General features: G+C 35.6%; 1 protein-coding gene across 1 annotated transcript in view; it reads left to right on the top strand.

The window, feature by feature from the left end:
* Positions 1 to 43: 43 nt before the first annotated feature.
* The window catches only part of LOC140434828 (tRNA (cytosine(72)-C(5))-methyltransferase NSUN6), a 30,333-nt gene continuing 15,995 nt past the window's right edge, over positions 44 to 14,381 (top strand). Inside the window, exons 1-3 of the mRNA XM_072523394.1 lie at positions 44 to 175; positions 230 to 548; positions 9,900 to 10,062. Of these exons, the coding sequence (XP_072379495.1) occupies positions 86 to 175; positions 230 to 548; positions 9,900 to 10,062 (572 nt within the window). The 5' untranslated portion in view covers positions 44 to 85. The remainder of the gene's footprint in view (positions 176 to 229; positions 549 to 9,899; positions 10,063 to 14,381) is intronic.

Here is a 14,381-nt window from a genome sequence, read left to right as displayed (position 1 = left end):
ACCTATCCAGTATAGCACGTTTTATGACTTTATTTTTGTTTACGGAATTATTTTACGTTCATTTCAAATTATCTTAAGAGTTAAGATGGTTTACCCCAATTCCCCGTTTAAGATAACTTTCAACAATAAATTAATAACCAATTTATTTATTGATGATAGTGTCACCACAACATCGGTAAGTTCTACATTTTGTTGGCAACACTGATAAATTAAAAGCGGTTATTTTCAGGTTTCAAATGAAGAATTATTAAAAATACAGCAATGGTTATGTTCTTCGCCAAAAATAACTTCGTTAAGAGTAAATACAATAAAAACAAATATTGCCAAAGTTTTAAAGGTATTAAAAACCTATTTCGCAGAAAATTGCAATTATACACCAAATGTTTATATACATCCTTCTTTTACAAATGTAATAATAATTGACAGTGGAAATTGTCCAGCAGAGTTTAAAAAGTTTGATAAAGAAATTATAGTAGACACTGATTGTGCTTCAGCAATTCTTCGAGGTGCTCATATATATGCTCCAGGAGTATTAGGAATGGTTTCAGGTAACAAATTTTGTTTATAATTAAATTTAAAATAGGTATATTTTAAATGAAATCCTCTGTTGTCATCTGTCAGTTATAAAAACTAAAGCTGGATTTATAGTTTGACGTACTGTAGACGTAGACGCACTGCAGACGTAACAAACGGACTGTAAAGATTATTTCAATTTATAAATCGACGGAGTGGAATTTTTTCGCATGAGTAGAAACAGTGGCTAGAGTTGGTGCCCATGATACTATAATATCCTTTTATTATTTATTATTATTGTTTTATCAATTCTTAACGTTCATTGTAACAAATAATCAACAAAATCAAAATTCGATTATATTGATAAACAACTTTACAAAATGGTGGGCGTGCCAGACAGTTCACTTTGGTTGACAGCACAAAATTCTTCCTTTTGATTGGCCAGACGCAAGTAACGCACTGTAAAAGATGAAAGTTGGCGAACTCTTCCGTTGCAGTGCGTTTCACTTACGTTCCGTCATGCGTTTGCGTTCATTTATAAATAAGAGTACACAAAATTCTATGTTGATCTTTTTCCAGTGCGTCTACGTTTACAGTCCGTCAAACTATAAATCCAGCTTTAATGTCATAACACACACTCCGTATTACGAGGGTAGAAGGAAACATTTTACATATTTCTGAAATTACTTTCTTCTGGCATTAAGTTAAATATTGTTTTTATGGGTTTAAGCCACAAATTATTGGTTGTGATTGTGATAATAATCACATTTTTAAATAATTAATGTGTTACGTTTCGATTTCCACCCCGGAAATCGTTCTCAAAAAAGGTTTTTAAACAAATTCTGGAATAAATTTTACATTCATTACATTTTTTTTCAGAACTTGAATAAAAGCCTTTTTTGATAACGATTTCCGGAGTGGAAATCGAAACATCAAACATTAGTTATTTAAAAATCTGATTATCATCACAATCACAACCAATTTTTGTGGCTTAATCCCATAAAAACATAATATTTAATTTTACATATTTACAAAAAATTACTCAGCTCGTATATCACAGATAAAGAATTTCGTATTCTGTGTTCATATTACATACATATGTAAACTTATAGCAAATGACCTCAAGCAAAAAAACCTTCTTGTTGGTAATTAGCGTTGGCGATAGAAGTCAGTTATAGTTGGTATTCGAATTGATACATTTATGCAGCATTTTTGGTTAAAATAATCACTTTTATTTTTTTTCTGGATCTAGTTAGTGATCGAATTGTTTGTGGCAATATCTAATTTCAGTTGGATTTTTTATGTGAGGTATCTACAATTTAATCAGTTATTTCTTAAAGGGACTAAGTGATATTTTCAAGTTTTGAGAAAAACAGAAATAGGTATATTTATTTTTTAACCTTTTTATTCTTTTTTTCATTAGTATGGTTCGGTTAAAGGTGTGTATTAATCAAATCAATCTAGAATTTTGGATTTTCTTTATTGGACAGATTTTAAAAAAATAATTTACTTAGGTCCTTTCAGAAATATACATTTTATAAAGCAAATTTAATTTTTTAGGGTTTTATATAATCCTATAATATGGTAATTTTATTGTGAAAAACAGCCACAAAAATATATTTAACCAAAATTAAAGAAATAATATAATATAGAACATGGAAATAAAACATTATTATTACAAAGTTTAAAACAAAATCGAAAAAAAAAACATGGTTTTCAGTTCTATTAAGATGCTTTGGTTTTGGATTTCTTGTGTGGTTCTTATGTTGCCCAGGGCAGTTGCCACAAAAAAGTTTCAACTCTTTTATGTTGGGTGGTATGTAATTTTTTATATAATCAAGCAAAAATGTGCATACTTCATTAGGGCCCTTATTGGCCTGGCCTTCGTGATAAATATAGAAAACAGAATTTTCTGTTTTAAGATTATATACTTATGGAAAATACAATAACCTTTAGTTGGGTTTTATAGAAGACTCTTGTACAGGTATATGTGGTAGATGAACATTTTGCATATAGTCAAATGCGAGCCCTACGACGTCGTTCCTATCGTGACACTCTTTAACAGTATCCTTTAAATTCGTATAAAACTTCGCCCTTTTTTGTGTACCAACATTTCTACAACAGCCACTTTTTTTGAGAACTTTTGATTTTTAAATTCAACTCTTCACATTTTATGCATGGGTCTATTTGAGGACGGCCAAATTTCAAAGTAAAGTTTTCGCGAAAAAATGTATAATAATAGCTGTATTTAATTTTCGTTTCAGGATACTTGGATCGAAACATTTTGTACATAATTTTTAAGCTTACTATCTAGATATTTATATTCTTTTCCCGAATAGTGACTTTCTTTTACTGGATAGGTTTGAATGTGCTGACGAATTAATATGTTTTGATCGTCTGGCATTGCCCGTTTAACATTTTTGCCACGTTTATCTCTAGGAGTCAGATTATTTTTAATCAATGATTTTATTCGCTTTATTCTTTTTTCAGATACAGAATGCAAATTTAAAAAAGCCCTACAACACACTTTTACTTTCAGATCTCCAACGCGAATAAAATGATACTTCACTTAATTTATTGTTTTCATTTTTGTGGCTTCTTTGTTTTGCTACATTTTTTTGATGTATCAGACCTTGAAGATATATATCCTGTTCATCCTTGTTTTGCACTTTGTAGAAATTCTTAAATACTATTTGCTTTTGCTCATCGTTTAGCTTAGTAAAACACTGCATTTTACATATAAAAAATAACGCATCTATATACCTAGGCTATTTAATATATAACTTTATTTAACATACTTGCAAGCCCCTCCGATTTGCCTGGTAGCAACAATCTTGCTTTTATAATCTGTATACGCAGTACCACTGAATCTACCTTTTTTGATTAAATTTCTTTGGTAATTATCATCATTTCTTACACCTCGCCGTCTTTTTCTAAGATTATCTGATTGAGGTGGCTTCCCTTCATTTTCAGTGCTTCTATTTTCGTCCGAACTAGACATATTGCCAGAAAAATATGATTATTTTACTCTTAACTACACACAGTATTTTTTTTCTTTTATGAGGGGGGTGGTTCAAATGTTCGAAACATACCTCGGTCCTAGAAGGTGGGCAGAACGGCCTTCCAGCCTTGGTTATGCAGGACTCTTCCAGCGTGGCTACGATGATATCCGAGGAGGGTTGTTCGGACACCATCGCCGTCAATGCCAGAGACCTACCTGCTAAAAAAACACCCTCCTCAGCGGTGAATTACCGGCCGGATCGCCCTGATTGGGACGCAACATCGGCACGGCATTCACCCAATCTTTCATTCATGCACAATTCTCACGCATTCTAGCACTTTCCCACTACGATGGAATTCTTCTCTCCCTCTATTTCTTCCTGTTCATGTTGAATCTCGCCCATTCTCATTCTGCCTACTTCTTGCTTGGTCCTGCTGGGCATCCTGCCTACCTTCGGGTCGCTTTTCTTCTTGTTCCTTTCTTTCCAATGTTTTCCTCACATATCTCTGAACTGCTCTCCACCGATCTGACGGCCTAAGCATCTCCTCAACCAGTTCCATGACTGATTTCACCCTACTTCCTAGCTCTCTCTTAAGCAAACTCTTCTCACCTATCCATCTATCGCATACCAATAGAGCGTGTGAGACAGTGTCCGATATTTCACAATACAGGCATTTTTCATTTTCTGCCTTTCCAAATCTGTAAAGGTATGCCCTAAAGCAACCATGTCCTGTGAGCATCTGCATCAGGAAATAATCCAAACGCCGGTGCCCGCAATCCATCCATCTTCTCAGATTAGGAATCAGCGACTTCGTCCACTGCGCCACCCTTCTCATCTCATCCCATTCCTCTTGCCACACTATTATGGACCTTTCCCTTTCTTCTTTTTTTAAACGTTCTGTTGCGGCGGATCTCACCGCAGCTCTTTGAGTCACCGCTTTTACGTGCTCCCACCACTTTTCGTTTTGACTCAGAGTCATCCCTAAATATCTCACGCATTTCTTTGGCACCACTCTCTTTCCTGCACATTCAAATGTTATCCCGTCCCTTTTCCTTGGTCCCTTGAGAATTATAGCCTCGGTCTTACCCGCAGCCAGTTCTAGCTCATGCATTTTCATCCATTGCTCGACTTGGTTGCATGTACTCTGTGCTTCAAAGATAAGGTCCTCCCTGTCCCGCGCCACTACCAGCATAGCGAGGTCGTCCGCAAATGCGAAAGAGGTTACACCCTCTCCGTATTGTTGGCTCACAACCCTGTCATATGCCAAGTTCCACTGCGTGGGTCCGAGGACTGACCCCTGCGGTATTCCAGCCGTCACGTCAACCACTACTCCTTTTTCTACCACAAGTTTCCTCTCTGAAAAATTGTCGGAGACCAAATTCATTAAGTACCTCGGACACCTTCTCTCTCGTAGAGCCTTCAGTACCTCTTTCCATTTTAATGTGTTGAACGCATTCCGGAAGTCAAACAACAGTAGGATTGCCCACCTCTTGTTAACTTTAACAACATCAGCGCATCCACCGTGCTCCTGTTCTTTCTGAAACCATACTGCCTGGGTGACAGCCCGCCTGACTCTTCAATCACTGTGTCTATTCGCCCTCTTAGGAGCCTCTCGTATAATTTACCTATGCACGACAGAAAGCAAACAGGTCGATACTTGTCTTCCCCCTTTAGGAGTATCATGAGCCTCGAGATCTTCCAATTCGCCGGAAATCGCTGTTTCAAGCAGTACATTCATGTGGTCCAAAAACCACGTCGGCTCCATACTGCCAATAACTGCACACAGTATAAAAGCCGGTAAATCACTGAAACTATTTCGCGACACGAGGCTTGCATTTTAAACCAAAACAGTGCGCAAGGTCAAATACAGCATAACACAAATTTAAATATTTATTTCTTAATGAGACTAAGTTAGTTTACAAAGGTCTTTTCTGCGCTAAACCATTATTTTCTCACACAGAAGTGCAAGTAAGGAGTAATCGAATTTAGTTCATTTCTGCACCAAATCGTAGGTTTTGGGTCAATAATTAATTTCGCATATTAAAAAAAATGGCCGAAATAGCTCTTAAGCCCTTTCAGAAATAATCGATTCAATTAAATTATTTTCTAACTTTATAAATTAAGCCGTGGTTAACGCCAGGTAATGAAGCTTTTTCGTGCAAGTTCTATTCTGGTGGAAATTTCCTCGTCACTTTCAACCCTGCAGTCAATCCAACTACGCAGATATCTAAAGTGTTCCACCCTTTCCAGGATTTTGTTATCTAATTTTAGTACTGAGTCTTCGCTATTAATTTTTCCGACCACTGTCCATTTTGTTTTCTTTGCATTGAAAGAAGCCCTTTTCAGTGCATCGATTGTTTACAGCGTTCGACAGGGTTTAAAGCTCTTCTAGACTCTCTGACATTATGGCGGTGTCATCTGCGTATCTGATGTTATTAATAATTTCTCCACCGATTTTAACACCTTTGCGACAATTATTTAATGCTCTCTCAAAAACTGGTTCAGTGTAGGCATTAAACAACATCGATGACGTAACACATCCCTGTCTGACACCTCGCTTAATATAAACTTTAGCTGAAACCTCTTGATCCACCTTAATAGAAGCGGTCTGATTGTAGTAAAGATTTTTGAGCAATCTAATGGCATAAGTGTCCAGACCAACTGAGTCCAAGCATTAAAATAGTACTGTATGTGGTACTCTCGCAAAGGTTTTTTCAAAATTTAGAAAACATACGTAAATATTTTTTCTAAAGTCAATGCTATTTTGTTAAGTATTCGTATGCAATGGAACTGTAGAACCACAACTGGAAGCAAGTGTCGCAAAATAGAAACCCCGGATTGATTTGGGGGAGGGCTATGTCCAAAGTTGGATTACTTAAGGCTGAAGAAGAAGAAGAAATTCGCAAGCAAAAAAGAGCATCCCGAGTACCCATACCGTCTTTGAAAACAAAATGCTTATCACCAGTTATCCCCTCACAAAGTTTATAATATAAACTAACCATATCACGATACACAAATACCGGTACGCTACTCAAGAAATAGAAATGTGTACTCCGACGCGCATGACGTCACCTGCGAAGCAACAATACAGGGTACTATGGTGTTCGAGATGTAGGATTCCTTGTCCCGGTAGATGTACTTGTGCATCTTGCGGTAGATGAATTGTTTTTACAAACCGTCTTATTTCGATCTCTTTTCTAGTGTTTAGTCTGTTTAGTTAAGTTTTTGGCACGTCTACTGGATGAAATGTCAGTAAGAAATTTAATGCGAGTTGGTAAACATAAAGGACTTATTTAATTTCAAAAAAGGGTATTGCCTACTAATAGATTTCTGAAAGATCTCCTTACCTACAAGCAAAAAACTTCGAGTTTGAATCAAGACGTGCTAGACAACTTTTTTTCTTATATTCGAGGAAAGAAGTGGTGTACAGGATTATCCTTCGCCAATAGATTATAAATATTGATTAAGGTGGTATATTTTAGAAAAAAATTCGATCTTTACAGAATGTCGCAATACTATTGAAACTAGTGAATCTTGCGTAAGTAACAACTCAATAGAAAGTCCTCAATTGTCAAGCGATATTTCGGAGTCAGAAGATATTTGCTTGACACAAAAATGTCTAATTTGGTAGAAAAAGCTGAAGGTTCGAAAGAATCTCAGTCTGAAGAGGACAAAATACATTTATAGAAGCTCACTACTTGAAGGAGGATCATATAATTGACGATGAGATTTTGAAAGTCGCAGACAATTATGAGGTGAAGGAAAAAATTCATCGGGATTCTTTGAAGTATGGTGAACCCTACAAAAACTTTGAGACATATATTGAACCAGATTGGCTACATATAGTCTCTAGAGGTTTTCTTTTGTACCCAAACGAAGAATTGTGGGAAGCTACACTAAAAATGGAATCATTGTTTGATGGAACCATTGAACATTGGTTGACCATTGAACATTGACCATTGATGGAACAATGAAACCATTGTGAACCATGGAAGCTCTTTATAAAAAACTAAAATCTTTTAACAGCTGGCACAGAAAACTTTAGCTTAGCTTGAGAATACCACGTTACCAGTTGAGGTACTCCTATGTCTCAGTAGGACACGCACATATATAAGATTAAGAGCAATGAACTGACAGATTAATTTAAAGAACTATCTAAGAAAACTCGACAAAAAAATGTCTTCTTCTTCTTAACATGCCATATACCAAAGTGCGTAGGCGACTATCTCATTACTAGAATTCTGTTCTTGGCGGCGTGACACAGCTCGCCTGTATTGTGTATCCCTTTCCATTCTTTAATATTCCTTAACCAGGATAATTGTTTGCGGCCGGCTCCACTCCTACCTTCGATCTTCCCTTCCGAACCAAAAAAATGTCATAGTTTATTAACTTTAAGAAATCAATTTTAATAATGTAGTTTTAAATATTCAATAAATCTTTATTATGAATTGCCGGCCGGATTCATTATTGGATTATTGTAAATTAAGCTAATGTTGAAAAATGCAAGTCAAAGTCATGGTATAAAATAGAATTAATTTTTATGCTTATTGAAAATACATTATTATATTCCTATATTAATATGAATGTACACACTTTATGTAGCGAAACGTCGAAAAAAGTTGTTTTATTTTTCAATAATCACAAAACCTATACCAAATAAAAACATTGTAAACTACCCACCATATAATATAAATATTTATGCTTATATAAATGCTTATATATTTGATTGCCTATATATTTGATATTAACCGACTAACAGGGCAAGCGTTAGTGTCCTCTTGCTTCGCAATTGACGTCACGCAGTGCGAGAGAGATAGAGCTAACGTGCGTAATAACATACCGGTATTTGTATATCGTGTATCGTGTTTTCTAACCATATTATTATATGCGACAATACAATATTTTTATAAAAATTTTGAACGTGTGACTCATTAAACTGATAAGTCGATAGTCGCTATACTGTCTGGCATTACTTTTCTTGGGAATAGTTATATTAGTTAATAGAAAAAAAAGTAGTTGAGATGTCATGACTTCTTTTTTCATTGAAGTGCCCAATCAAATCATCAATAGCTATCCACATTAGCGAGATACAGGGCGATTATTGAAAAATGTCGAAAACGAAAAGGTTGAATATCTTCTTTATTAAGATAAATTTTAAAAAATTTTATTAAAACTTAGTTCAGTGGCTTACTAGAAATTGTTTAAGGTGGTCTCACTAAGGAAATATAATATCAACTTATGTTTTTTTATATGGGACACGTTATATATTTCGACATTTTTCGTTTACATTTTTAATGCACCATATTACCATCAACCATCCAAGGTTGTGTAAGTCATTGGAGATAAACCGAGGAGTATTTAGAATAATGGGGCAAGTAATAGATGATTGATTTATAAGGTTGCATTGCGAAATAGACATCAAACGGCAGTTCAAACCAAAAACCTGCTCAAAATTTTCTTGGAACCACCATAAGTGAGCGCACAGTAAGAAGGAGACTTAAAGAAGCCGGTCTCAAGTCATATGTACCAATAAAAACTCTCAGACTCCAGAGATACCATTGTGTAGCTTTAATACAATTTGGTCGAGAATATCAAAATTAGAATGATAATCAGTGGAGAAAAATTCTCTTTACGGACAAGAGCTTTTTCTGTGTAAATTGCATCGACGGTAGAGAAAGATTGTATCTACGCCAAGGAGAACAAAATGCACCTTTCAATTTTACTACGACCGTACCTTTTAGTGGAGGTTTAATTATGGTGTGGGGCGGTATATGTTTGGGGGCACGAACAAAGTTAGTGGTGATTGGTGGTGTAGCATTAACAGCAGATAGGTACATCGGAGATATTCTCCAAAACCATGTGGGACCTTTTGCAGCATATATTGGAGAATATTTTATTTTAATGCAGGATAATTCGCGGTTGCACATCGCATGCTGTGTAAGAGAATTATTACAAGTGGGTATAATAACAGTGAATTCAAGTTAGGGGAGTTAAACTATGCTCATTTAATGGCAGCAATACTCGCCATGTCACAATACTTTTGTAGCTCAAGAGATATACTTGCTTTTATAAGGTATGCTTTTATAACGCATACCCACTACATCCTCCAGTATCGCCGCTGCTTGTTCGGGGATTGCTTATATAATATATTCGCAACTAACCTTCATATCTGAAGGCCATCTACTATTCGCTACCTGTGACTCCGCTATAGCTCAGCCTTAGCGAAGATCTTAAAGAAAATAGATATCTTACGAAATATAAGCCTGAGGAAAACCACCGACGAACTTCTTGGGACTTATAGTATATTTAGTTCTTATTATTACTCCCTGTTTTTCTTTCGAGTCTTGTTTAATTTATTAGATGCTTATTTATTAAATTTTTCAGGATGCCAGATAAATGAAAACGTTAGTATTTACGCCGATGTTGCAAAAAAGTGTAAAAAGGGACTTCAGAGAATATATGAAAATGACTTCAAAATATTCATTGGAAATGGGATAGTTAAGATGCAGAGGCACCAGTTGTTTGCAACTGAAAATATTGCGCCCAGGTAGTTGTTTACATTTAATTTATTATTTTTCTTAAATTAAATCAAATATATAATTTTTTCACAAACTAGTACTTAGTTAAAAATATACATTTTTTCAATTTGTTTATTATGAATATTTTTCCATAAGTACCATATAAAAAAAATATGAAGGTTTACTAGTAGCTTCTCGGAAATATTATTTTGAACTATACTGGCGTTGTATTACTTTTTTCTCTATAGTAAAATGTTACGACGAGCGTCACGAAACTAGCGCCATTAGAAGGCGCCAAAAAATAGCGGTTCTTCACATCGATTCACTACTCTCGATCAATTCGTTTCTAGTCATCATATATATTTACTCTAAGTAGGTTTAAATTAAAACCTGCATAAAAAATTACTAAAAAAATACAGACATTAAATGAGCAGCAAAAAATTAAAAGAATATCTGTCAATAAAAGATCCGATTTGTAAAGATTGTCAAAATTTAAAAGTCGTAAATGTCATACGATCAATAACAATATTAAATCATGTTTAAATTTTTATGACACTTCCAGTTCTAAATTAATTTCATTTAAATACAATTAATATTTTTAAACATCTGATTTAGTTTATATAATAATTAATATACGAGGGTGGATTGATATAAAACTAGCCTTTGATAGAAAAAACAAGTTTTTTGAAATTTAATCGATTTATTTCTCAGCATAGTCACCTTTTAGTTCGATACACTTAGTAAGACGATGTTCCAATTTTTTTATCCCATCCGAATAGTACTTTTGCTCGAGCTCTTCAAAATAGGCCGAAGTTTCAGCGACGACTTCATCACTTGTTGCAAAACGGCGTCCTCCTAGCCATTTTTTAGGTTTGGAAACAGGAAAATTTCCTAGCCCAATTCGTGTAATTTTGCCATGGAGACGGCCGATCGGTGAGCCGGTGCATTGTCTTGGTGAAAGGGCACTTTTTTGTGTTCCAAACCGGGGCGTTTTCGACGCAATTCGGCATCGAATCGATCCAATAATGCTGCGTAGTACTCACCATTGATTGTTTTACTTTTTCCAAGTAGTCGATGTGGATGATGCCCTTCGCATCCCAGAAAACAGTCGCCATCACTTTGCTGGCCAAATGTGCACTTTTTGCCTTCTTCGGCGGCCCTTCGCCGCGTTTGAACCACTGTTTCGACTTTTCTTTGGTTTCCGGTGTGTAATAATGTACCCAGGTTTCATCAACGGTGATAAATCGTCGAAAAATTCCTTCGGATCGCGCCGTATCATCGCCAAAAGCGTCTCCGAAGTGGTCACACGTTTTTGCATTTGATCTCTTGTCAGCAAACGCGGCACCCATGTTGTGTACGCGTTCGTAGGAAATGTTTAGGACCTCTATTAAATCGCGGAGCTTAATTCGACTATCTGCCATAATTATGTCATGGACTTTGTTGATTATTTCCGGCGTGGTGACTTCATTTGGCCTCCCCGGACGCTCATCATCAAAAACACTTATACGACCACGAACAAATTCAGCTTTCCAATGTAACGAAATATTTTGCCTACCGTATGGGATATTATTATAAGGGGTAGAAAATTGGGGACAGAAATTATTGGGGCGGAGATAGGGCAAGCAAAATAATCGAAACGTATGCGGACGGCACTCAGGGTTTGTTTGGAGAGCTGGGGTCGTAGATAAGTAAATGGCAAGGGGTCGGATTGGGGCAACTACAAAAAATGAAACAAAGGGGTACTAACATGAATCTCTTGGGACAAACAAGACAAAAGGAAACAGGAAATACCTCTAGCAATTTAAAAAGGAAGCCGCTTCAAGGTGCCAAATTATAACCATTACAACAGCTAGTTTTAACTATTGAAATAATTATTATACATAAAAAATATATCTTTTCAAATGAAACTAAAAAAAAGGGTTAGAGAGTTAGTCAAGATAAACAAACAAAATGGTTTACAAAAAATTAAACATTTATTGTGTCTCACCACAAACAGTTTCAAAAATACAGATAATACATAAAGACAGTCACAAAAGTAAATATAAAAATAACAAAGAAAAACTTACATGTGTTCTACTCATTTACAAACTCGGGAGATGCTACAAAAACTTACAAATGTTACCAAACTGTGGCAAATAAAAAATTATCTTTTTAAATAATGTAAGCAATTATTATATTTTTAAAAAAATGTCTATCTTGACTTTTACGGTAAAATTTAACACAAAAAGTTATCTTAAATTTCACTAAATTTCACTCTGTATGTCTGTGGTCAGGAACTGGAATCATGCTAGAATTATACTGGGGGCAGATCCGGGATGACGACCAGGGATGAGAATATGAGGGCGGAAGCCAGCACCGGCTGGAACACAAACCTTGAAAACTCGTCTCCTTCAAAGACTGGAACAGGCACAGCACAATGGCAACATGAGGCCATCTTCAGAAATTGCTGTAAAACTGCTCAATACCAAACATTTAACTGCTACTGCATACTACATTTCCATGACAAGGAACAAAACAGGAAACAATACAAATTCGAAGAAACATTTTTGATTAACACTATAAGCGACTCTAGCCGACAGCCGCTTTAGCGAAAGTGGTCTAATAATATTTTAAACTCATTCGCTTAACTTAGCATAAACAAAACATATAAACTGGAATATTTATTTGAAACGCAGAATATTTAGCGGTTTCGATCAAAGAAAAAAATACCCAAGAAATATAAACAACTCTAAAAATGGTTTATTTTACTGCGCGACGCTAAGATGAATTGGAAGAATTCGGTGTTTTAATAAGGCGGGTACACATATGCGAGCAGAACTGTTTGCGAACCGTTTGTGAACGCTATATTCGTTAATTTGCACGACGGGACGAACCGCTTGCGAGCTGTTCGTTCGTTGCTCGTCAGGAACCACAGCCTGTCGGTTTTTGGGACGAACACAAAGACTGTTCGCAGTTAAATTTGGACGGCGTTCGAGACTATAAATTGTTTCTGCTAAGTATGCGATGAGATTATTCGGTTAAACAAAATTGCTGAACGAGCGCGGCTTATTCAAAAGTAACGAGAGAAATTCATAACAGATAATGTAAACAAAATACCGAAATGTTTAGAATAACTAAGTAAATTAATTCTCGGTTTGTTATTAGATACTTAGGGTATTGGATAGCCTGAACATAAACATATTTTCAACGGACTCTTCGCGAACAGCTCACGAGCAGTTCGGCTCGCATATGTGTACCCACATATACGGACGAATGGGAAATGAAAAATGAAATACACTAGATTTAATAATAAAGATTATTCTTTGATATTTAATAAATACGAGGGGATTTCAATACACATCCAAAGGATTTTCAAATGCTACACCAAAATTTTACTGTTGCTAACGAAGGTGCAACCTCACCGTTCAGCTCGGCTTTGATTTGCACATTCGTTTTACCCTTTTTGTGGAGGAACTTAATCACCGAACGATACTCGACTTTTTCCATTTCTCCGAAAACACAAAATTTGCTTGCTTTTGACAGCTGTAAAAAAAAATTAATTATTTTTAAAAATTTTGACAAACGTCATGTCATGAATGGCAAATATCAACACCGAAACCAATTCGGTATCAAGTAGTGCTATCTATCAAAGGCTAGTTTAATATCAATCTATCCTCGTATTAATATCAAATGATATTTATATTTTATTATCTGAATTTGACAGGCCTGTCAAAAGTAAACAACGTATGTTTTGTTAATACTTTAACACGTGGCGTTAGGAACAAACATAATAATTTATTGAATTATTTTAATGTTTAAAATATAAGTAATAAATAAATAATAAAATTACTTTATTAAATTTTAAATATGTTGAAATCGTAGGCTTCCACGGCCAGAGTCAGAATTATAGTTTATTCGCCTTCCGGGTTTGGACCGTGTCATTTGTGAGTGACCCAAAAGTGGGTTCATCTCGACGTTTCGCTACAATTGTATGTAGCTTCTTCAGGAGAACAAAAAAGAAAAAGAAAACAAAAGACTCTACAATACAACTCAACTCTCTACTCTCAACAAAAGACTATATTCGAAGTGTCACTGATAGGATTGGCAAAATTCTTCGCAAAGAAGGTATCAGGACTACTTTTCGACCACCCAAGAAAATCTCACAATATCTACCCTCTCCTAAGGACCCATTACCGCCCCTATCTTCCTGTGGTGTCTATTCTATTCCTTGTTCATGTGGACAAGTGTATATTGGCGAAACTGGTCGTTCCGTCAAAACTCGGATTTAAGAACATCAAAGATGCATTCGATCAGGTCTTTTCTCCCATTCTGCAGTTGCAGAACACTGCCAAGAAACCGGTCATTCCAT

Source organism: Diabrotica undecimpunctata, chromosome 2 (assembly GCF_040954645.1).
Source record: "Diabrotica undecimpunctata isolate CICGRU chromosome 2, icDiaUnde3, whole genome shotgun sequence".
NCBI lineage: Eukaryota > Metazoa > Arthropoda > Insecta > Coleoptera > Chrysomelidae > Diabrotica > Diabrotica undecimpunctata.
Note: the sequence above shows the minus strand (reverse complement) of the source record. Positions and strands in the feature narration are given on the sequence as shown.